Below are 23847 nucleotides of genomic sequence, written 5' to 3' on the forward strand. Positions count from 1 at the left end.
TGGATTAGCTTTAGCTCTCTACAACTCAAATGTTGAACTTGTTTCTTTGTATTCACCTTCTGTCTCAAATTAGCTCCATATAGGGTCTGAGGACTGTGCTGCTCTTCCACCTACCCGTTGTATTCTAATATTTTGGCTAATTATCTCATTGTGGCCTGAAGCCCTGACCAAACAATATTTTTCTAACAACTCTAACAGTAACATTCATCCTTACTTTCTGTAGTACAATATAATCCAAATAAAAATTTGGAAGGTGTAATTTAACCAAAGTCAGATGGTCTCATCAACCACAATGTTAGGTGACCTGTTTGTATTAACAATTGGGATTTTTAGTCCATGACTGTTTATAGTTAATTTCATACATTATGAAATACAAAGAGGAAGAAAACTCTGTTTATCTCACTGCAGCGCTGCAAACGACTTAAATGCAGAGAAACATCAAAATGACACATACTTAGACTGCTGTCGGCTTAAATAGTTTGAGCCTCAAACTATTTAACCTTTACGGCTAAGGAAACTTACATGATCTTTAAAACCCCGAGTCCTCCTCCACCACCATATATCCCCACAGAGCCACAGGTGGCAGCAGCGTCACTAGTTGAGTATCGACCATACACCGTGAAGTCACGCGAACAAGAACGTCTTACGTCATTTCCGGTTCAGACCAACATGGCGGCCTCCACGACGGGAGACGGCGTGAGTGAAACGCAAACAGGGAAAAAATCTAAAAAGACTAAAAACCAAGGTGAGTTTTAACTTTACCGAGACAGAGACCGTCCAGTGACACGGACACACGAGTCCACTGAGACAGAGTGGAGGTGGTGCTGCTCGGTGTTGTCATGGTAGTCATGCAGCACGTTACAGGAGTAACTTAACTGCTAATGTAACGAGGGAGCTGTGGTGACTGGAAACATGCTGTTCTTGTTTTTTAATGCTGGTTGTGTAGTTAAATGCGATGAAACAAGACAACAAGAAGTGATGAGTTTAGATTCTTCTACTTGTCTGGTGTTGTAGTTATTACTGGTGTTGACATTATTTTCATGATGAGAACATTCACATGGAGCATGCTCAAGAAATGCTTTGATTAACTCGCCTCCAAAGCTGTAAGCTGTGTTCAGACACAAACACACAGGAAGTTCTTTATTACACATTTGTCCATGTCTCTGCTAAAAGTAAGTAAAAGATCTAATTTTTCATCTTAAATTTGGCTCCTTTTGCAGCTCTTCTTCTTTGATGCTAGGATCTCAGGACCAATATGCTGGTCTATGTATCACTGTCCCTGATATTATTATGCAATGTCTCTGCTGTGTGTATGTGTCACACAGTGGACGAGTCTGAGCTCCTGACCGTTCCTGAAGGATGGAAGGAGCCGTCCTTCACCAGAGAGGACAACCCCCGTGGGCTCCTGGAGGAGAGCAGCTTCGCCACCCTCTTCCCCAAATACAGAGAAGCCTACCTGAAGGAGTGCTGGCCTCTGGTGGAGAAGGCCTGTGGAGAGACGGTGAGTTCATCTCTTATGTTAGGCTGCAAATTGTACTGTCCCGAGAGCTCAATGCACAGCAAATTAAGAAACATCTACATCACACACATGCTGCAAATACACACAACAACGCCATATGCAACAATGTGTTTACCACTTTATTGGGTTATTAAGTATGTTCATCTCTCACTAAACTTACAAAAAACTGTGTATAAATGTGTAAATCATGGATATGTCAAACCTTAGTGAGTATCATTAAAGAAGACCTATTATGCTAATTTCAGGGGCTGTTAACAGGATAGTTCTATTCAAGGACATCAATCATTTTTGTCAAATTGTCGGTGCAAGCTATTTTCAGAATGGCGGAGCAGAGCCGTGAGCTGCTCAGAGTTACGCTACAGAGGCTAATGGGATTTCTTGGTTTCCCTCATCAAACTCATCAAATACACAATCCAACAACTCCAAAACGCTCTGGTGGACAAGTTGTGACCTGCACATTCACCACGCTATGAGATAATAACACAACGTTACGAGACAGAGTTGTTTTCGAGTTAAATGCAGAGACTGCTTGCCGACGGGAATGCACATCAGCTGTTTTGCATGAATTTACCTCAAAAACATCTCATCTCGTAACGTTCCGTTATTATCTCATAGCGTAGCTCTGAGCGGCTCTGCTCCGCCGTTATAAAAATAGCTTGGACTAACAATTAAAGGTAACAAACCTACTCCTAAAACTATAGGGATTATGTCAGATTTGCCAAAATGTTGAACTATCCCTTTTAATGTGATATCGGACCACAGTGGGGAACTATTGAAAGTTTTGATCAATAAAAAACTACACTGTCTGTGTTCTCCTCCATTCTGGCTCTTTCCTGCTTCGCTCTGCAACACCCAGATTCAGTCATGATGATGGCGCCACCCTCCCCGTACCACGAGTGTTAAAGTGAATACCGAGCTGAACCTGGGAGTTCTGTCAGTACTCAGGTTTCAGACCTGCACTGTGTAGTTCAGATACTGATTGTGTGTCTGTGTCATGTTGTGATGTTGATTGTGTTTCTCTCAGAACATAAAAGCCTCTCTGGACCTGATCGAAGGCAGCATTACAGTCTGTACCACCAAGAAAACCTTTGACCCGTACGCCATCATCAGAGCCAGAGATCTCATCAAGCTGCTGGCCAGGAGTGTCCCGTTCGAACAGGTGATTGTTATGTTTCCCCTATTTCATTTTATTTCCTGAAGTTCATGCTCCAACTGATTCTTAGAGATGGATCACAGCTGTAACGGGAATGATTGCTCCTGATTATCAGGTTGTTTGATTGATTTTTTTAGTTCATACTGTGTTTTGCTTGCAGGCTGTGCGGATATTACAGGACGACATCGCCTGTGACATCATCAAAATCGGGACCCTGGTCAGGAACAGGGAGCGGTTTGTGAAGAGAAGACAGAGGCTCATTGGCCCCAAGGGCTCCACCCTAAAAGTGAGCACCAGCTTTTATCAAACATCATGAGGCTAAAAACAGAAGGTGTTACTTCAGACAATACACTTGAACATCTCACATAAAATCATATATAAAATCTTAAAGAGGAACTATGCAAGTCCGGTCTCTTTTCCTCTGTTTTGCTAACCCTCCTCTTGGCCATGTGCATTTGTTTTCAACAAAGCAGACGAGAAAGCGATCCATGGTGCAGTAAATAACTTTATATATCATGTTAGGATGTGTATATTTGTGTAGTCTCCTCTGTCATGAACAAGAGGTTCAGTAACGGGGCACATTTGTGTCACGGTTTTTGGCCAAGAGAGGCCAGGTGGAAGACAGAGAGCCTCCACTCTCTCTGTAACAAGTGACAAGTCATTTATTTAACACACAATTACTCCGAAGCTGTTTAATTTAGGTAAAATGCAGCATAGTTATGGTAAAAAAAAATCCTGCATAGTTCCTCTTTAACCATTTATGTAAAACTTTGTGTTTTGTGATGTCACACTGACATTGACCATGTAGAAGAAATTCCATCAAGGTGTAATTAAGAAATCATGCCCACAAGAATGGGACATACAGAGGGACAGCTCAAAAACAACATGTCCCTGGGTCTGACTGCTGCCACTGCAGAGGCATAGAAAAGAAAATTCATCTAAATCTCTCAAAATGTTCGGTGCAGATTGGAAACATCTTTCTGCATAATCCTGCACACAGACACACACTATGAAAACATAAAGTCCTTGATGCAGGACAAAGCCTCTGTGTTGTGTTTACTGGGTTTGTCTGACTCTGTTTTGTGGCTGTGGTGCATTTGGTTGTTGTTTCCTCCAGGTGGCAGTATCACCTCTGATCAGTCACAGGGTCTGAGTGTTTGTATGACTGGAATGATATATATATATAGCAACACTGCTAATGGATCATCATGTCTCTTCTCTCCAGGCGTTAGAGTTGTTAACTAACTGCTACGTGATGGTGCAGGGCAACACGGTGTCGGCGCTGGGGCCCTTCAACGGCCTGAAGGAGGTAAGAACTTCAGAGAAACTGACCTGTGGGTGATCAGGAACTAAAAACAAGCAGCACAATTAACTAGAAATTCAGCTTTTATTTGTTTTAAGACAGATTCTATACATTTTAATGAGCTATAATGTGTGTTAACCTTCCTCGTCTCTCAACTTAAAGAACAACAAGTATCTAAAGCTGTGTGTCTGCATGCTGTGTGTGTGTGTGTGTGTGTGTGTGTGTGTGTGTGTGTTGTCTGCAGCCTGTGTTAAGGTGCTCCATGAACTCCCCTAAGGTTTAATTAGGCTCTGCTGAGCTCAGATGAAGGTGAGGCCAAACTCTAATGAGCCCTGTTGGGAAATCTGAGTGTTGCAGCAGCAAATAGCAACAGGGCAGAGCAAAGAGAAGAGCTTGTGGGTGCAGAGCCCCAAAAAGTCCAGTATTGAATAAATAATCATTATTTTGCTTGTTGAGTTCAGAGGCGTTTAATAGTCTGAATTATGCTTGGTTTATTATAAATAAGCCAATAATTCATGATAACGACGGGCATCGCTGAGGGCTGTGGAGAGGCACACCTGAGTACTTAGTTTGCAGTTTACAGGAATGATTTATTCTCTTGATTATAAATGCAGGAAACATAGAGTCTAGACAGTGATGATACTGTGGAAAGTGTCAGTTTAGTGTCGAGTCGCTGCTATGATGCATCATTACATCTCTAGGCATATTTCCAGTGGCAGATGCATGCATTATGTGTGACAAGTAGTTGAGAGGCCGAATCAGTGTGTGACAGTTGTTTTGCAATAAAATTTTAAGATTTGGAATTTTATTTGTTTAATTTCAGATACATTTTGAACATTCATGAATATATCCGTTAATTATAACCATATCATACCACCATCAAAGGAGTTTACCACTACGATTTAAGAAATAGAAGAATATAAGGAATAGAAAGAAATACATTTTTTCACTCAAATCACCAACTACATTGAAAACCTATCAACATCACTGCTACATTAAAGACCCACTCCCGTGAAAATCGTGTTTTTTGAGCTTTTCACATGTTCCTGTGGCATTTTTCTTGTGTTAGAGCACATATCAGCAGAAAAGGAAGTGCAAAATTGCATTTCTGAGTTTTTCTGCCTTCAAACTGCTGTGAACCAATGGCAGACGCAAACTGGCAGTTTCAGGGAGACTGGAGTTGAGGGTGTCACAGCTCCAGGGGAGGGCACTAGTGCTACAAGCTCCCGCCCTGCTTGCATCTGGCTCAGAGGTGAAAGGCTTGACAGCTCAGTGTAGCTGTCAAGGTATAACAGGTATAGCTCACCTGGTAGAGCAGCTTGCACTGTGAGCAAGGACTATGCTCCAGTCTGGGATCGAATCCCAGTGTGGAGTTTTATGCTAAACGCGCTGAATCTGTAATTGTACAATGTCCAGCTGTCAGCAAGCGGGGGGTGGGGTGCGAGGAGGTGGCTGGGCGGGTGCAGAGCAGCGCAGTCTCCGCCCACCCTCCAGAGGTGCATGGCTAATGAGCTGGTTTTAAAATGGCCGAAAAGGGTCGCGGGAGTGGGACTTTAAGGGAAACACCCACCCACATTGGAAGAGACACACTTGTCCTGCAGCCATTGTGTTTGCACAAATCAGTTAACATGTGCACATAAATGAACGTCAGCAGGCTCCACAGGAATTATTTTGTCAGTGTTGGGCACGATAATTAAACATCTTTTTTCTGAGTAGTGGATGGACTGAAAACATGTGTAGCCTGTGTAACGTACACTTTAACCCCGGTGTATTTTTATTATTTTGCAACGGGACTGAGTCAAGTAACAGCACATTTTATTGTTATTGTGCTCCTCTGTCGTTCAGGTTCGCAAAGTGGTGATGGACACGATGAAGAACATCCACCCCATCTACAACATCAAGGTACGTTCGAGACGCTGACAGAAACCAGGCAGCAGTAGCACTGACACAGACTGCTTCGTGCCCAATGAAGATGTTTTCCATCCTTGTTCTGGATCTCCTGACTGAACCAAATCTCTCCGGGTTTGGACGCCGGTGTCGGCTCAACTCGGAGCTGAGGGCACCGCTTTAAAGTCCTGGTTTCACTGCGAACAATCTGAACCAGATAAAAAAGGTTTTAAATAAGTTTCAACCCAGCAGCGCTGTGGAGCAGACACCATGTCTGACATGGACACAATGAGACATCACTCATCTTTTTATATGACAGTACAAGCTTGAGGTTTGAACTGTAAAATAACCATAATGAACCATTTAAAGGGATAGTTCAACATTTTGGCAAATTGGCCCATTGCCATAATCCCTATAGTTTTAGCAGTAGGTTCGTTACCTTTAATTGTCGGTGCAAGCTATTTTTAGAACGGCGGAGCAGAGCGGCGAGCTGCTCAGAGCTACGCTACGGAGGCTAATGGGATTTCTTGGTTTCCCTCATCAAACTCATCAAATACAGAATCCAACAACTCCAAAACGCTCTGGTGGACAAGTTGTGACCTGCACATTCACCACGCTATGAGATAATAACTGAACGTTAGGAGACAGAGTTGTTTTCGAGGCAAATGCAGAGACTGCTTGCCGAAAAACTGCCCCCGACCAGAACGAACATCAGCGGTTTTGCATGAATTTCCCTCTAAAACAACTCTGTCTCGTAACGTTGTGTTATTATCTCATAGTGTGGTGAATGTGCAGGTCACAACTTGTCCACCAGAGCGTTTTGGAGTTGTTGGATTGTGTATTTGATGAGGGAAACCAAGAAATCCCATTAGCCTCCATAGCGTAGCTCTGAGCAGCTCACAGCTCTGCTCCACAGTTCTAAAAATAGTTTACCTACTCCTAAAACTATAAGGATTATGGCAATATGGCTAATTTGCTAAAATGTTGAACTATCCCTTTAACATGTGCAGATCCATCTCTACAGTAGATTGAGAGGCAGATGAACTGTTTTCAGACCTGTTCTCCTTCAACATTTATCACAAACAGTCTCTTGCATATGTGCAAAGAGGTGAGCAAAGTGCTTCAGTTCAAGACTCTGATCTCTGGTGAAGAAACTTCTTCCTCATCTTTGTCTTAATGAAGCATCGCTGGTTCACTGACAGGAGGAACTGCGTGTGATTCATGTGATGACACAGTATATTATGGTCACAAGATTTGTCTTTTTAAATGAAGTGGAGTAAAAGAGAGAAGTTTCCACAATAAAAGAGTCTGTATCATCAAAACAGACAGGACCTGTGTGTGATGTCATAGCGCCCCACCATCAGTCACACTGTATTGCTTTTCTTTCTGTCGCTCCACCTCCTCTCAGACGCTGATGATCAAACGGGAGCTGGCCAAAGACCCCGACCTGCGGGTGCAGAGCTGGGAACGCTTCCTGCCCAAGTTCCGCCACAAAAACCTCGCCAAGCGCAAGGAGCCCAAGAAGAAGAGCGTGAAGAAGGAGTACACACCGTTCCCACCGGCACAGCCAGAGAGCAAGGTGGGTGGAAGTTATGGAGAAACCGAATGTCTGTGTGTGGAGAGTCGACTAAGATAGTTAATGTTACATGTGCTGACCTCATTCAAACAACTTTACCACAGCAGATGTTCTGAATGTCTTAATGATCAGTATGAAACTTAATGTAAACCAATCAGAGAACCTAAAGGAGAGTAAACACCCATGTTGGAGGATTTATCTGCACACTGAGATGCTGCTTTCATGCCTGCAGGTTGACAAAGAGCTGGCCACAGGAGAGTTCTTCCTGCGTGAGAGTGTGAAAAAGAGGAAGAAGATGGAGGAGATCAAGGTGAGTCTGATGAACGCTGCAGTGTCCGTTCACAGGACTGATGCTACAGCCGCAGTGTGACCCATCACAGCATCAGAAATGATTCGTATGTGTCTAATGGTTTATGTTAAATGCCGTCTTAACTTAAATAACATGGAGGTGGCCTTTCAGTTTGCGCTGTATTTTTCTGTAACAGTCTTTTCCTTTAGATGATTACAGTTTCTGAGCCATTGCACTGCCACTACCAGAGCCATATGTGCATCTGCAGAGTGACACAGTTTACACACCATATGGTCGTGTAATAGTTAGATACAAAGGAAATAACCATGTAATGGACAAATGAAGTGGAGAAAATACAAAAAATGAAGCAAACAATGGAAATGGGTTTTCTAGATGTGCAAAAGATTTTCTCTCCTCTATGTTAACAAACTTTAAAACTTCGAATGACTTCATTTTTGATCAGCATCTAAGTCTAAGACTTCCCTAAACCTGCAGAGTCTGTGAAATACTCAAGAAAATGTTGCGTCAGATTTTGAGCAATACCTTGTTCTGCTTTCTCAGGTGAAACAAGCCGAGGCTCTGACCAAGAAGCAGCAAGAGCGGAACAAGGCTTTCATTCCTCCTAAAGAGAAGCCTTTAATGAAGAAGACCACGAAAGGTAGTGATGAAGAAACAAACAAAACACATGTGTCTGAATCTGTGCAACTAACCCACACTCCACCTGTGTTGACCGTTTCTCAGCTCCTGCAGATGGGAAGCTGGACATCGAGGCCATCAAGGACAAGGTGAGAAAGGCCAAAAACAAGAAGCTGGGGGCTCCACCGGTGAACCCAGCTCCGCCCAGCAGCACCGCCACAGACAAGAAGAAAAAGAACAAGAGCAAAGGCTAAACCACAGACTGACCTCAGCTCTACCATGTTGGTTGGAGAACAAAGACTCTGTAAGCTCAAGAGAAGATGGGACATGAGACAAACTGTGTGAGGTTGGATCTGAATGAATTCCAATACAAACTGTCCTGGATGTTTTGTTTTTTTATTGAACTACTTGTGTTCCTCTGTGTGCTGCTGTTTATTCCTCTCTGTCTGGAGACCATGTGTGTTGAACAGCAGCACCTGTTGCTTTCTACAAATTCACATTGTCAAGATTTTGTATTGTCAGTATTTATATTTTGACAAATATATTTTTCTCCCCCATAAAGACTGATGTCTGAGTGAACCAGAGGCACGTACAACCAGGCTTCATATTTCCCCCCAGCAGCTGCATTGTACAGATAAACGTAGCTCAGGTTTGATTTCCATCTGTTTGAGAGGAAAATCTGTCATCAGCAGCTGGATAGGTAACAACATGCTGCAGCTATAAGTCACTGATGGAAGCTGTTAGATGTTAAAATATATAATTTTTCATCATAAATAAACAGTTAATTTGCTATTACACACATCTATTGACCTTTTTTTTTTTAGCTTAACTGAATGCAAAATGTTGATCAAATGACAATCGGATCATCAGAATACAATGTAATTTGAGAAACGGAATAGTTTTTTTTTTTTTACACGTTTACACTGTAGCCGTTTATTGACAAAAAAATAAAAGATTTAAAACTCGTCCTCACGTTAACACCGGCTGAATAAGTCCATGTTGTTGCAGGAGATCTACTCATAGCAGAAGACATCGGGGTAATAGTGGTGGACTACGTATGCTGTGATGAAGCTGAAGATGAGTGCGACAGGCCTGACGATCAGAATAGATATGTAGTTGGAGCCAGATTGAGTAGGGTCCTGGGCTGCAGGGTCCCGGGCTGCAGGGTCCCAGTCAGGAACCCAGTAGTTACCTGGGAACAGTGGAAGAGGTTGGTACAGTTATTTTCAGACTCTGTTGGATTGCATCCTGACTACAAATTTTCAGGCTGTCATTGCACTTACGTTTCTCTGAATCTCGTTCTTTATCACCTGCCAAGACATTAGGACTCATTAGAACGGATAAAATATGTTGCAGCGCTTAATCTCACGTTTAATTCTCAGGCTTCTGTAAAGTGACTTGTTAGTGACAATGTGTACAACACGGTGATGCTCGGCTTCTGACAGCTGCAACAACCACAGATGGTTCGCGTGAAAACAGAACAGAAACCAGAAGATTGAGTAGTTTTTGAATCTAAATGAAAGGAAAGAATATTCTTATAGAAATGGGGCTGAATACTCACGGCAGAGTCTGTCCATACAGGAGCCTGTACACCCAGAGCAGGCTTCCCCTTGAGACTGATAAGGCTGCATTCCCACAAAGTTACCCCTGTGCAAGAACCATCAACAAGGTTAGATGCTGTAGTCAGCAGATGTTCCTTCATCGTCCTTGTTCTGAGCCCTCCACCTTCACTGTCTGTGGCTCTTTCACATGTAGAAATCCCAGCTGTATTCTGCTGCATTGTTTGATTTGAGATGCAGTGATTTAAAGGGGTAGTTCAACATTTTGGCAAATTGGCCCATTGCCATAATCCCTATAGTCTTATGAATAGATTTGTTACCTTTAATTGTTGTTGCAAGCTATTTTTAGAACGGCGGAGCAGAGCCGTGAGCTGCTCAGAGCTACGCTATGGAGGCTCATGGGATTTCTTGGTTTCCCTCATCAAACTCATCAAATACACAATTCAACAACTCCAAAACGCTCTGGTGGACAAGTTGTGACCTGCACATTCACCACGCTATGAGATAATAATGGAACGTTACAAGACAGAGTTGTTCTCGATGTAAATTCAAGCAGTCTCTGCATTTGCCTCGAAAACAACTCTGTCTCATAACGTTCCATTATTATCTCATAGCGTGGTGAATGTGCAGGTCACAACTTGTCCACCAGAGCGTTTTGGAGTTGTTGGATTGTGTATTTGATGAGGGAAACCAAGAAATCCCATTAGCCTCTGTAGCGTAGCTCTGAGCAGCTCACGGCTCTGCTCCGCCGTTCTAAAAATAGTTGCACCGACAATTAAAAGTAACAAACCTACTCCTAAAACCATAGGGATTATGGCAATGGGCAAATTTGCCAAAATGTTGAACTATCCCTTTAAAAAATAAAATTACGCTTTAGAGGGAAAAGCTGGAATCATTCTGTCAACAAAGTCCACGAAAAATACTAAAAGCAACAATGTGTGAAGCCTCCAATGGGTAAAGAGCCCCACCCCCTCCCTACTGGACTTCCCATTAAGGAACTCATTACATACATTACATTACACTGCTGCTATCCTAACAACTCAGTGGGATCTTTGGTGGTTTGTAAAGCATCAAAACCCACTGACTTCTAATGAAGCCATGAATATTTAAACATGTTTGTTGATAGACTTTCTTTAAAGAAAAAAAAAAAAAAGACCCACAGCAGCTGGATATTGTATTTTTAGCTCTTACTCCTCAAAGGAGCAGAAATCACAGCCTTGTCGTGAAGCGCTTTACTGAGTATTGACAGGTGGATTTGAGGGTGTGAGACCGACAAACTATGACAGTCATATTGTTGGGTTGAGTTGAGGCAGGCAGTCTTAATGTATGGTGAACTGCACTGAACCCCTGCGTGATTGTGGTGAATACATGTGGTCTAATGCTACTTCCTGCCTCGCAGATGAACTCGTGACATAGAAAATGTAAATGTAAATGTGCACCAACGTGCAGGGTTTTTGGAGATCAGTGTGAGTCAGAGGCGTTGGTCTCATTTTTGTGTGTTCAACTTACGCTGTAGCATAGTTGCAGACGAAAATAACTCCCTCCTGTGGTTTAAAACGAGCGATACCACCTGGGCACAGCACAGCAGCACAACCAACCTTGTAGCTTTTTGCCCACACAACCTGGACACAAAACAAGGGTTCAATTGTGCAAACTTCAAGTTCTCCTTTTTTTCTTTCTTTTTTTTTACTGATCCTCCAACTCTGAAAGATTTTGCAATATCAAAACAAACACAGAATAAACACATTGTCATTAAAGGTAAAAAGTGTACATACCTGTGTATAGTGACCACACATTTTGTTGCTGGTGCAACTGTTTCTTTGATAGTCGTAATCTTTTTTTTCATCCACCCATTTTCTTATGGCTCTTGTCACATCAAAACTAGATGGTGGGTAGCCTACCCATATGTTCTCTCCTACAGAGGGGAAGGTGGGGTGCATAATGCGGGGATCATCGTTCTTCAGGCGAGGGTTGTGCTCAAATATGCAATGCCTGGCCCATGCTCGCGCAGAGATGGCCAGACCTTCGTCCCAGGACTGGATCAACAGAGACAAGTGAAGTAATGTGTCACTTTAGTTCATTAAATTGTTAATTCACCTGCATTCGAAAAAAAGAAAAGAATTTCATCCAGAAGAATGGATATCTTTCATAACATTCAAACCATGCAGCTTTTTGTTTATATAGGTTTCGAAGTTTCCACATCTGCCCAAAAACAATGGACGTCAGTGTTGCTCACAACAATGAAAACCAAGCCAGATTGAAAAGCAGGACCAGTTTCCAAATATGTAAACTTCTTTAACTTTAATTTTAACTTAATCTAACAATCCACAGGCCGCTCTAGGAATAGGTTGGTATGTTTTAATGCAGTGTCTGCAGCGTGTGTAGGAGCTGCGATTGGCTGCTCCTCCAGTAATATGCAGGCAAATACGAGGAGTTGGATTTGGTCCTAAATTACCCATTTAATGTAATACTATCAGAATATAGTGACAGTTCCAGCAAATATGACTGAATAATTGTTACCAACTGAAGCTTTAAGGGAAGAGTGAATCTTATTTGAGTAATCTGGTCCTTTAAATATATATTTAAAATCAGGTTCTATTTTAGCAAAGTATTTCATTCAACCATATGTTTGTAGTCAGGTCTTTAGTGCTCACATGATGTTGCTGATCCTCTGTGGAACTAGAGACGTCTGCATATCTGTCACTAGAATAGTGGGGAGGAAATCATGTAGCTTACCATGTACATCATGTCACTGGAAGATGGACTGACAGCTGAGCGCGCAGCATTGTGTTCCCTCACGCATTCGTCAATAAACTTTCTCTCAGTGATTTCTGGCAGGGCGGCCGAGCACGCCCCCGAGTCCAGGATGATCCAGACCCACAGTAACAAGCCCACCCTGCTCACCATGTTAGGAGGGGTAACTCTCCGCAGCCAAGACACAGCGGTTGTGCTTCTGAGAAGGACACTTGAATGTGTCAAACTGACACAGGAAGTTACACACCCAAGAGGAACAGGATGCATGTGCTGAGATATTCTAAAGAAAAAACTGGGTGATTCTCAAAATTAAAAAAAGAGAGAGAGAGAGCACAGTATAAATGTTTGCAATGATGTTGCTAAAGACATGCATACAGGATGATTACCAGGCTGCTGCCAGTTGATGCAATTTTAACATGCTGAATATTTTTAATTTTTGTGCTTCAATTGATAAGTTTTGCACGCTTTTGTTTTTCAGTTCACAGTCCTTTCCCTCTGCTGTGTGATCTTCAACACAGAAATGATGGTTGTAGGGATGGCAATGTTAGTCTGCAGGCCAGTCTGACACTTTCATCAGGATTGAAACATAATGCTGATATTTTAGGGCACTTCAGATGATTTAGTTCTTAACATCTCTCTGTACCATCTGGTGGCTTCCAAATTCATTTTGCAATGGGACAGAAGCCGTTAACACGCAGCCACAGTCCCACAGCGCTGTCTCTCCAGCAGCGAGACGAGTGAGAAGGAGTCCTGCAGCAGATGGTCTGGTTTCCACGGGGACCAGATCTCAGCATCAGTGAGTTGCTCTGGGATTTCCTGAAGTGAAATCATGGAGGGAGGCAGCCTAAAGCCGCGGAGGACAGGCCTCTCCTCTGATGGATATAATAACTTCTGAAACAATATGGTGCTTGTGGTGCACTTGTATTGACAGAGGGGTGTGATCAAAACCACTGAACCACAGCTTCCAGCTTATAGAGGACATTAACACAACCAACAGAGCTCACTCCACTGACTGCGTGTTTGTTCTACATGCCTTCTGGAAAACATAAAAACCTCATTAGCACTCATTCACTCAGTAGCAAACACTGGGCTAAAATACCTAAATGTACATAATGACTCGCTCTAGGCTACCTACATCAGCTACAGTACATCAGTAAAACATGTTGCTCATACACTGATGCATTAAAGGAATAAAAAAGGAAATGTTGCTGATTCTTTGTGTGTATGTTTTATATAAAATAGGGTAGCTACTACAGTTGTATGCAAAATTTGGGGCACCCATGGTCAAAATCTCTGTTTATGTGAACAGTTCAGCAAGTAGAAGATGAAATGATCTCCAAAAGGCATATGCACAACACAATATAATATACAATAACATTTTTGTTTTGTTTTATTTTCATCTTTTACATTTTCAAAATGACAGAAAAGGAAAAGGGCCTGCAGCAAAGGTTTGGCCCCCTGCATAGTTAGTAGCTAGTAGCCCCCCCCCCCTTTGGAAACTATCACAGTGTGTAAATAGTAAATATCTTGTCTGATTCCTCGGTCAAAGTTATCTGAGAGCTGCAGTCTCCTGGGTTTCCCATTCTTTTACAGGCTGCTTCTCTGTTTCCTCTTTTCATTCTAAAACTGTAGAAAACTAAAATAATACATATTGCTTAAAATATTGCAAAAGAGTGTTTCATGTTTAACTTTATGCCTTTTGGAGATCATTTCATCTTCCACTTGCTTAACAGAAATTTTGACCAAATGTGCCCAAACCATAGGCCCAAACCTTTGCATGCCACTGTAGGCTACATCATTTCTGCTCATTGATTCATGGGTGTCAAGTCAACAACTATTTTTTTTGCAGTGGCAGGACACATTTTCACATTAAAAAAAAAGAGATGTCGCTGATTCTTTGTGTGTAAATGAATATAAATATTACATTCCTTGACGGCTCAACATTTTCTGCCACAGTCCAGTTTAATTTTCACATCAACCATCAACTCCCTTAGGTTGTTTGCTTTTATTTTGAAAGGCCTATCCCGGAAGTGGTGTAGTTGGTGTCGGCGGAGGGGCACAGCTGTTCAGGGCCGAGCAGAGCAGCGAGCAGCCTGCTGGTAATTCACTCATGTCCCAGTGTTTTCCTCTGTCTACTGGCCTAAACAGCTCGGTGCTTCCTGCTGCCCCCCACCGCCTCTCCAGCCGCTCCGGCCTCGTCTTGTAGCGGCGTGTAGCGGCTTGTAGCGGCGTGTAGCCCGGGTCGGTGTCTCGGTGTGTCGGTGGGACCGTCGGTCGGTCGGTGTGTGTGTTGTCTCGCTGTGTGTAGGATGGTTTTGTCAACATCACAACAAGTCGCCCTGGCTTTCACGGCCGTGCTCTTCACGTTCGTCGTCCTGCCGAGGCTGTTCGGCGTCGGCGGCGGGGCCGGGGCCAAGGAGACCAGGTTCGACCCCCGCTACTCCAGGAAAGGTAGGACATGTTGTTGTCATGTGGGTCCTGGTGTGGTTGTGTGGTGTGTGGTGTGGTGTAGTGTGGTGTAGAGTCTAGACCTCCTCGGGTCTGAGTGGGTCGTTTTGCCTCGAGCGCACTACACTCCCATCAGTTTGCCTTAGCTAGCGCGTGCACCAACAAGTTCTCCCAAAATAAAAGTCATGAGAGCAGAGCAGACTGACTGACTGACTGACTGACTGACTGTGTAGCTACAGCGGATGGTACAGCGCAGGGATTTCAGCAGCAGCTACAGCAGCAGCAGCAGCAGCTCTGAAGTCAAGTAAAGTCAGTCTATTGAAGGTAGCATAGTTCACTGCCCTCCATCCAGGACCTGCACCTCCAGAGTCAGGAACAGGGCAGCAAACATCACCGCTGAGTCTGACCCATCACACCCCGGACACTAGGCTGAGTCTGACCCATCACACCCCGGACACTAGGCTATCTATTCACACTTCTCCTGTCTGGATTAGGCGCTACAGAAGATCCATGTATACCAGCACAACCGGACCTAAGCACAGTTTCTTCCCACAGGCCATCACTTGAATATAGGCTTTGTCATTCAGTGTCATTAAACCATCTGACTCACATCCACTTCTATTCAGGGCTCTAGACATGCCCCTACATTTTTTTTTTTAGAATTATGTTTATTGATTTTCAATGTAGAGAAAAATGAAATAAATAAATAAATAAATAAAATGAAGAGAAAAAATAAGTAGAGGAAAAAGAGAAAAGAAAAAGAAAAAAGGAAGGAGAAAAAAGTAAAGAACACAGCACATCAAGCATTGCAACAATATTTCATGGTCATAAAATGAGTATCTACTATAGACAGAATATAAAAGCAGAAAAATAAATAAATAATAATAATAACAATAATAGCTAGTAAAATAAATAGGTCGACTGCCCCTAAAATTTAAGACAAATGCAAACAGGCCTACAATTTTCATCTATTTGCGCATGTACAACCAGTAAATTGGGTGTTTATTTTTTTCCCTAACGCTGGTGAAGTGTAGAAGTGGCAACACAAAGAATCGGCAAATATGTGTGTGAGAATTATGAATGAAAAGGAAATGTGAATATTTGCTTTACAAGTCAATTCACAGTGTGTTCCCCTTAATGTTTTGTTTGCGCTCCTTAAATTTTAAGTTAGGGGCCACTGTGCTCCTAGTAAGAAAACGTTAGTCTGGAGCCCTGATCATTGATATCATTTCATGTTACACACACTGACACTGCCACACCCTGCCTGCTGTAAATATTGTTGGTACAAATCCAAATTACTTACTTATTCATGGTACTCTGTTTGGTCTACATGTGACTTTACAGTACAATCTGGCCACTGTATTATATTTTATTTTATTTAACTTTTTTTTGTATTATTCTTTCCTTTATTGTTCTTAACTTATATTGTTCAGTAGTTGTTTTATGTGAACATAAGAGAGCTGTGCAAACCAGAGTCAAATTCCTTGTATGCAGCACACTTGGCTAATAAATCTGATTGTGATAAACACAGGCTACGCTGCACAAGTGATGTAGGACCGTCAACTCACATATGTCTGCTTTAGGTGTAAAACATCTGGAGGATATTATCAGACGTTATCCCCACTTAACCTTTCAATATAAGGTCAGAAGGAAGACGGGAGGCGTGTGTGTGTTTGGTTTATGTGTGATCTCCTTTTCAGGTTTAGATTTTTACTTTTCAGTCTCTCAAGCTCAGAGGAAGCCTGATATCTGGCACGGGTTTGGTCGGTGTAACTTGCCAGGTGCACAGCCACAGTGACAGCTGTGGGGCATTTGTTGCCTAAAAGTGGACACACCAGCTGCCCTATAGAAGTGAACCACAACCAGAACTTCTAATAGTGCTACATTCATGTGTTCCTCCTCACATAGTCCTATTCCCTGAATTGAAAAGTTTGGACTTTGGTGTGTTCATGTGCTTTTAAATTAGAATCTGAAAACAACATGGACGTTTCATCAAAAATGTGCTGTGTGTTAAAACAACACAACACAACACAACACCTAATCCAGTATTAGTGTCAGTTATTATCAGGCTTACTGGTAACAAACAGCTATTCTAGGTCACTTTGTGTGGATAGCAACTACAGTAATGGTTACAACCTAATACCACGAGACAGATGAAATGTTAGAAAAAAATAGAAAAACAATACGTGGGCTACATTCAACAAAACCAACTGCTTTTTTTTCATCCATCAACAACATACACCTCTGCAAGTTATGATGTCAAGTGAATTTACCCAGATTATTTCAAAACAAGAAAATCTCATGCAAAATTGCATTGTCATGTGTATCTGTGCTAAAGAGAAAAAATACAGTCTTGGAACAGAGCCATCTTTAATTTCTCCTCACACAGAGAAGGACAGTAGTAATGGGATAGTGTTATATAATACAATGGCGTTGTTTATTCAATAGCTACCTTATTTACCTTCAGTTAAGCCCATATGTTTGCAGATCAAACATGAAGGCGCAGCAGGCCATGAACGCTGTGCAGAACCACACAGATCCAGTTTCAACAGAAAAGTGAGGAAGAAGATCTAATAATGTGAAATTAGAGGAGGAAACAATCTGGGTGGAACATCTACTGATGAACAGTGTGATCACTCTTCAGGCCACTGGTCACTTAATGGCTCAAAGATGAAGATAAAATCTGCCATCATGTTGCGAGTTTCTTTTCTTCTTTTTTTTTTACTGCTGATTTATACAATTACTAGGAGGTTCTGTCCAAAAAGTGAGTTTCCTTAAAGGGGTAGTTCGACATTTTGGCAAATTGGCCCATTGCCATAATCCCATAAGTAGGTTTGTTACCTTTAATTGTCGGTGCAAGCTGTTTTAAGAACGGTGGAGCAGAGCCATGTGAATGTGCAGGTCACAACTTGTCCACCAGAGCGTTTTGGAGTTGTTGGATTGTGAGTTTGATGAGGGAAACCAAGAAATCCCATTAGCCTCCGTAGCGTAGCTCTGAGCAGTGGCTCTGCTCTGCCATTCTAGAAATAGCTTGCATCGTCAATTAAAGGTAACAAACCTACTCCTAAAACTATAGGGATTATGGCAATGGGCCAATTTGCCAAATTGTTGAACTATCCCTTTAAACAACAATAAAAACAACCTGAATAAATGAATATATTGAAATGGCATATAAAGGTTTTATATATGTTACACGGATGGCAAAAGATTAACAGGAGCATAGAAACTAAAAGATACTTGGTTCTGATTCAACACTTTTTTTTCAACAGGCATTTTAAACAGTAGATAAAAGAAGAGATAACATGTGATACAGGTGTGATGTCGGCCACACAATGTAAAGGGGGGCTTTGCTTTTTGAACAAATCATTGTTCATCTTCTGTAGAAGCTACACAGGTGAATTCTGACTTTCCTTAGACACCTACTAAACTTCAGTTTGTTTTTCTTCCTGTAGCAGCGGCGGGTCCAGGCCCGGGTGCAGTGAGGGGCCAGCCCGTCAGCGTGAACTCCCCTGGCTCCTCTCAGACCCCCGAGAACATGCAACAGATGAAGAAGCTGATGGAGCAGGAGCTGAAGAGCGACAAGTACAAATCCAACAGCAACAAAGGCTACGTGTTCACACTGATGCCTCTCTACGCCATCGGAGTGGGAGTGTTCGCCGCCTACAAGTTTTTGAAGGTAAGATGGAGAAACATGACACCTGCAACACAGAATGATATTTATAATATTTACAACTTAGGATGGAAATCATCAGTAAATACAAAATGTTTATCATCACATTGTTTTCCACTCCCAGATCAAGTCTGCAGACGACCAGGCACAAAGGGACAAATTTGCAAAAGGGGCCAAAAAGTCTGTGGAAGCAGGTGTGTACTGTAAATATTGGTATTCCCCTTTGCATATGTGTTTTTTTGTTATATGATATTTGGTTACCACGAGGAATTTAAATATAGAGTTTTTACCCTTTTGTTTGTTTTGGTGCAGAAAACCAGTTGAACGAGCTTGAACAAAGACTGGCCCAGACAGAGAGGATGCTCAACTCCATCCTCACGCAGCTGGACCCGCTCACTAACTGGTGAGTGTCAGCTTTCACACGCGTGCAGCTCCAGGTGTGCACACAGAGCCGTGTCTTCATACTGTGTGTGCATGTTTGTGGTTCTGAAATGTGATCCTTGCTCTACTGTCTGCGTTTGTTTTATCAAACAACAGGCATGTGATTTAAATACTGTAAGGTCACAGGTACTGGGAGGAAGGAGAGTGTAAATTCATTATGAGACGTTAGCTAAAGCAGTAACTAAGTTTAAAGAAACAATTTAACATTTTGGGGAAATATCATTATATGCATAATATGATTCTTGTGTCAGACTCTTACCTCACTTCAACCACCCAATGATCTTTTGGGACTTATTTGTCAGATGGTGTGATCATGGTTTGGTTCAACGAAGAAAAAAAAAAGAAAGAAAGATAAATTAATAAAAGAGACCGGGAATAAAGGATGGCTCCCAGGCCTATCAGCCTCTGTCTGCATAGGAGGGTTTTTCCATCATGACAGTGATCCCAAATCATCATTATTTTGCTTTTAATTGACAGTGGAGAGAAACAGGAAAGTGGGGAGAGAGACTGGAGGATTGACACGCAGTACAGATCGGCACAGTCGGGAATCAACTTGGCGATCAATGCATTAGGCATTGCCAGCATGGGACGTGCTTTCAACAATTTGGCACATTGGCCCATTGCCAGAATCCCTATAGCTTTAGGAGTAGGTTCGTTACCTTTAATTGTCGGTGCAAGCTATTTTTAGAACGGCGGAGCAGAGCCGCGAGCTGCTCAGAGCTACGCTACAGAGGCTAATGGGATTTCTTGGTTTCCCTCATCAAACTCATCAAATACACAATCCAACAACTCCACAACGCTCTGGTGGACAAGTTGTGACCTGCACATTCACCACGCTATGAGATAATAACACAACGTTACCACTGATGCGTGTTCCCACCAGGGGCAGTTTTTCATCAACAGTCTCTGGATTTCCCTCTAAAACAACTCTGTCTGGTAACGTTGTGTTATTATCTCATAGCGTGGTGAATGTGCAGGTCACAACTTGTCCACCAGAGTGTTTTGGAGTTGTTGGATTGTGTATTTGATGAGTTTGATGAGGGAAACCAAGAAATCCCATTAGCCTCCGTAGCGTAGCTCTGAGCAGCTCACGGCTCTGCTCCGCCGTTCTAAAAATAGCTTGCACCGACAATTAAAGGTAACAAACCTACTGCTAAGACTATAGGGATTATGGCAGAGAGGTTGTCTCTGACAACCAAATGACATGGACCGCAAGAAACAAAAATACATCACATTCTAGTTGTTTAATTTAATGTAACTTCAGTGTGTAATGCTGCAGCTGATCGGTCTATTTCTACACAGACCTCAGCCAACAAGGACAAACCACATTCAAATGCTTGATGAAACAAAATAAGACTAGTGTGTGTGTGTGTGTGGTGACCAAAGTAAAACATGCACATGGTTCACCTGCTAACACCACAACACTGCTGTTCCCAGGGCCAACAAATACAGTCTCACACAGCGACAATCTCTAAGCAAGACCCTTGTTATATGTGTATATATATATCCAAACGGATTTAATTTTATAGTGATTATACACGAATATATTCATTGGTAATATATTCAGATTTTGCCAATAAACCTCGACAAATATTACACACTGGACAATATTTAATTATTGTGTTAACCTGTCGTCTCTCTGCAGTGTGAAGTCAGTGGCTCAGGACCAGAAAAATGAGATCATGTCTCAGCTCCAGACCATCCGGTACCTGATGAAGAAGAGAGGGATGGACTGTCCTCCTCTGAACATCAACGGTGGGATGATCATCTCACTCTCTCTGTGTTCACACTGAACGAGCCTGCTCACTAACAGTGATCAGAGTCACTGTGCTGAGTTCTCTGCAGCTGCACGATAAACCACTGATAATTCAGACACGCTTCATGCTGCATTCATCACTTGCAGTGTAATCAGTGTTGTGTGTCTTGTCATGATAATGTGTAATTTGAAAAGCCCACTGGTTCACATTCATAAAATCTCCTGCTTCTAAAGTTATACTCTCGAATGTGACTAAAGGTTAAATCTGCAAACAGAGAATTCCCTGCAGCAGAGGTGTGGAGGTGAGACTGAAGCTGCTTCATGAGTCTGTGAAGTCTGACACTGATATTTTTGCATGACGCCTGTGGTTTATTGACCTGAGGTTGAGGTTGAGTATTTAAATCATGTGGGTTGATGTAAAGGAAACAGACAGACGACTCTGACCTGATGTGTGTGCAGAGGGAGGAAACCAGACCTCTATCACAAAACGTATAAACATTTACCTAGTGTGTAACACAAACACTTCTCCATTGATTACATTCCCTTTTATTAAAAGCAAGCTTTAGTTTGTTTAAGTTCAGGTTTCCACATTTCAGGGAGAATCCTTCCTGTCTCCTGATCTACTAGTGCAAACAGCTCTCGATGACACACAACACTTCATACACAGCATTTAATTTTAAAAAGGCTTCATTTTTTTCCATTCCTTATATGGTTTAACTTTGACACTAGATGTTGATGATGTTTTATTGATGGTGACTGGAAAGAACTAGTGATTGAAGACGGTATTTCTGATCAGAGAGCGATCCAGAGCAGCAGAGTATGACCTGTAGCAGCAGTGAGACACGATGCTCTCAGGTTGTCTGTCTCATTCTTTACAACATGACATCTCAAGACCAAAGGTTGAAGTCATTCTGACCTCACAATAGACATCTTTGGGCCACAAATTTAAACCCTAATTATTACACTGTGGTACTCACATATTCTCTTAGGATTGAATGATGACATGATGTTGAAGAACTTCACTATCCACCTTTTTCCGAACATCAAAAACGTAAGCCGGTTTTGCTCTTCCGGTGGAATTGTATGTAATTGTATGTTTACGTTTCCATTGTTTCATTAGTTGTGGTAAATGCATGGATCTATTAACGCTGGCTTTTAACAATGGATGTCCAATACCAATGGATATCATACAAATGGACATCCATTGTTAAAAGCCAGTGTTAATAGATCCATGGAAACGTAAACATACAATTACATACAATTCCACCGGAAGAGCAAAACCAGCTTACGTTTTTGATGTTTGGAAACTTGTGGATAGCATCATATTGTTCTGCAAAAACACTTCCGAGTTCTTTTGACTATTCTTTCTTTAGACGTTGGTGGAATCAACACAACTACAACCTGGGACATTAGTTGAACTGAATTTACTGAATGAGCTAAGGCAGTGTTTTGTAGCCTTGAGGTCGGGTCGCCTGAAATGTCTAGTAATTGATACAAAAATTACTGATATATATATTTTTTTATTATTATTATTTTTAAAATTATAATTAAAAACACCACACACAATCTTAAACAACTGTATTCTATACTTTCACTTGAGTTCAAATAAAAAGCAGCATATAAAAATTTCTGAGCTGGCACATCTTAATAGAAAGGGTCGCCCGAAATTTGTGATGTCAAAATGGGGTCACGAGCCAAAAAAGGTTGGGAACCACTGAGCTAAGGCAACTTTTAAACTACTGCCCTTATGGCACTTTTGGTGTTGAATTGATGACATACAGTTTCAGTATTGATTATCAGTAGGATGTATAATAATAGCACTTTTTGTTTTGACTCTTTCAGAGGCGTCCTGCGAGCGTAATCTGGACCACCTCATCGAGTCCCTGGGGGCCAGCGACTCCTCGGCAGCTGAAGCTTCTCTCGGGGACGAGCAGAAACACGGAGCAGCAGAGGCTTCAGATGGAGTCTATCAGAAGCCTCCAGAACTCAGAGACGAGGCTGCAACAGAGGGCGAAGAGATGAAGGAGCTCGTACAAGAGGAATCAGACGGAGAAGTAGAGAAAGACGGAGATGTGGTGGAGGAGGAGGAGGAGGAGGAGGAGGAGGGAGGCGAGGAGGAAGAACTGTTGGAGGACTGTGAGCTCATGCCTTCACTAGAGGACTCTCACCAGCCAAACAGTGAGGAGGTGTTGCCGGCGTCCGGCCTCAGGCGACGCAACAGGCCTGAATGACCTGAGAGCAGGACTGCTGCACTGTACAGAGAAGTGATAGATTATTCTGGTTATTTATTATCTGAACGGCTTTCCCTCCAAAACGCTGTCTACTACTTCATCAAAGACATGTGAGGCTGTGTGTCCATGTAGTGTTTTGCTCTGGCGGCGGGCTGGGGAGCACCTCATCACAGAAACACTGCACGGGAGGTTTTGTTTCTATGACAACGAAGCACCACCGCTGTAGTATGATAGACTAGCATCTCCACTTTGCAACACGGAAATGATCCCGTCTTGGAGTCCAGCTCCAGCTCCAGCTCCAGCTCCAGGCTGTAGGCAAAACATTTTGTTCTGACACAAGCTTCTTCCTTATTTTCTTGGTTACCAGGGTGACAAGTCCCTCTGCATTTGATAGGCTGCCTGAAAAGCAGCTACAGTGATGACACCGGTGCCTTTTTAGAAAAGTTTTCATCCAGAAACTCTTGGAGTGGTCGTATGACAAAGGCGGAGCGCTCTGGCAGCATTTACTCCCTCCTCATGCTGGCACTCAGAAAGAAAAACACTATATGGACACATATGCCTTGATGTATCAATAAGCAACAATAACTTCACAAGGAAAGGTCTCTAATTAAACTCACTGGGCTGT

General features: G+C 42.4%; 3 protein-coding genes across 4 annotated transcripts; 2 read left to right on the top strand and 1 right to left on the bottom strand.

Moving 5' to 3' along the window:
* Positions 1-646: 646 nt before the first annotated feature.
* Positions 647-8924, top strand: krr1 (KRR1 small subunit processome component homolog). Its single transcript, XM_085769700.1, has 10 exons — positions 647-745; positions 1326-1501; positions 2544-2678; positions 2833-2958; positions 3898-3981; positions 5821-5877; positions 7271-7441; positions 7671-7748; positions 8289-8385; positions 8469-8924. The coding sequence occupies exons 1-10, from the start codon at positions 670-672 to the stop codon at positions 8615-8617; spliced, it is 1149 nt and encodes a 382-aa protein (XP_085625826.1). The 5' UTR covers positions 647-669; the 3' UTR covers positions 8618-8924.
* A 324-nt stretch (positions 8925-9248) lies between these two features.
* On the bottom strand, positions 9249-12890 carry glipr1a (GLI pathogenesis-related 1a). The gene is made up of 6 exons (XM_085769704.1): positions 12659-12890; positions 11698-11958; positions 11432-11544; positions 9925-10010; positions 9647-9673; positions 9249-9555 (listed from the first exon to the last, which is right to left on the bottom strand). Exons 1-6 carry the CDS (start codon positions 12827-12829, stop codon positions 9377-9379), a joined length of 837 nt encoding a protein of 278 aa, XP_085625830.1. The 5' UTR covers positions 12830-12890; the 3' UTR covers positions 9249-9376.
* A 2083-nt stretch (positions 12891-14973) lies between these two features.
* Positions 14974-23475, top strand: LOC146962891 (uncharacterized). 2 transcript variants are annotated; one of them, XM_085769701.1, is made up of 6 exons: positions 14974-15127; positions 18580-18800; positions 18919-18988; positions 19107-19197; positions 20881-20990; positions 22834-23475. In XM_085769701.1, exons 1-6 carry the CDS (start codon positions 14986-14988, stop codon positions 23220-23222), a joined length of 1023 nt encoding a protein of 340 aa, XP_085625827.1. In that variant the 5' UTR covers positions 14974-14985; the 3' UTR covers positions 23223-23475. The 2 variants fall into 2 exon arrangements, with proteins under 2 accessions (XP_085625827.1, XP_085625829.1); XM_085769703.1 differs by having other exon boundaries at positions 14974-15136; positions 18592-18800; positions 22834-23443.
* Positions 23476-23847: the final 372 nt, after the last annotated feature.

This window comes from Trachurus japonicus, chromosome 23, assembly GCF_045865225.1.
Source record: "Trachurus japonicus isolate A0001 chromosome 23, Traja_1.0".
Taxonomy (NCBI): Eukaryota; Metazoa; Chordata; class Actinopteri; order Carangiformes; family Carangidae; genus Trachurus; species Trachurus japonicus.

Excerpts from the sequence above, each read along its gene's own strand:
- krr1 (XM_085769700.1), top strand. The coding sequence starts at position 670 with ATGGCGGCCTCCACGACGGGAGACGGCGTGAGTGAAACGCAAACAGGG. Across the intron at positions 2,959-3,897 it reads CCAAGGGCTCCACCCTAAAA|GCGTTAGAGTTGTTAACTAA; the intron begins GTGAGCACCAGC and ends TCTTCTCTCCAG. Across the intron at positions 5,878-7,270 it reads ACCCCATCTACAACATCAAG|ACGCTGATGATCAAACGGGA; the intron begins GTACGTTCGAGA and ends ACCTCCTCTCAG.
- glipr1a (XM_085769704.1), bottom strand. The coding sequence starts at position 12,829 with ATGGTGAGCAGGGTGGGCTTGTTACTGTGGGTCTGGATCATCCTGGAC. Across the intron at positions 11,545-11,697 it reads TGTGTGGTCACTATACACAG|GTTGTGTGGGCAAAAAGCTA; the intron begins GTATGTACACTT and ends TTTTGTGTCCAG. Across the intron at positions 9,674-9,924 it reads CTGTATGGACAGACTCTGCC|GTGATAAAGAACGAGATTCA; the intron begins GTGAGTATTCAG and ends ATGTCTTGGCAG.
- LOC146962891 (XM_085769701.1), top strand. The coding sequence starts at position 14,986 with ATGGTTTTGTCAACATCACAACAAGTCGCCCTGGCTTTCACGGCCGTG. Across the intron at positions 18,989-19,106 it reads CAAAAAGTCTGTGGAAGCAG|AAAACCAGTTGAACGAGCTT; the intron begins GTGTGTACTGTA and ends GTTTTGGTGCAG. Across the intron at positions 20,991-22,833 it reads TCCTCCTCTGAACATCAACG|AGGCGTCCTGCGAGCGTAAT; the intron begins GTGGGATGATCA and ends TGACTCTTTCAG.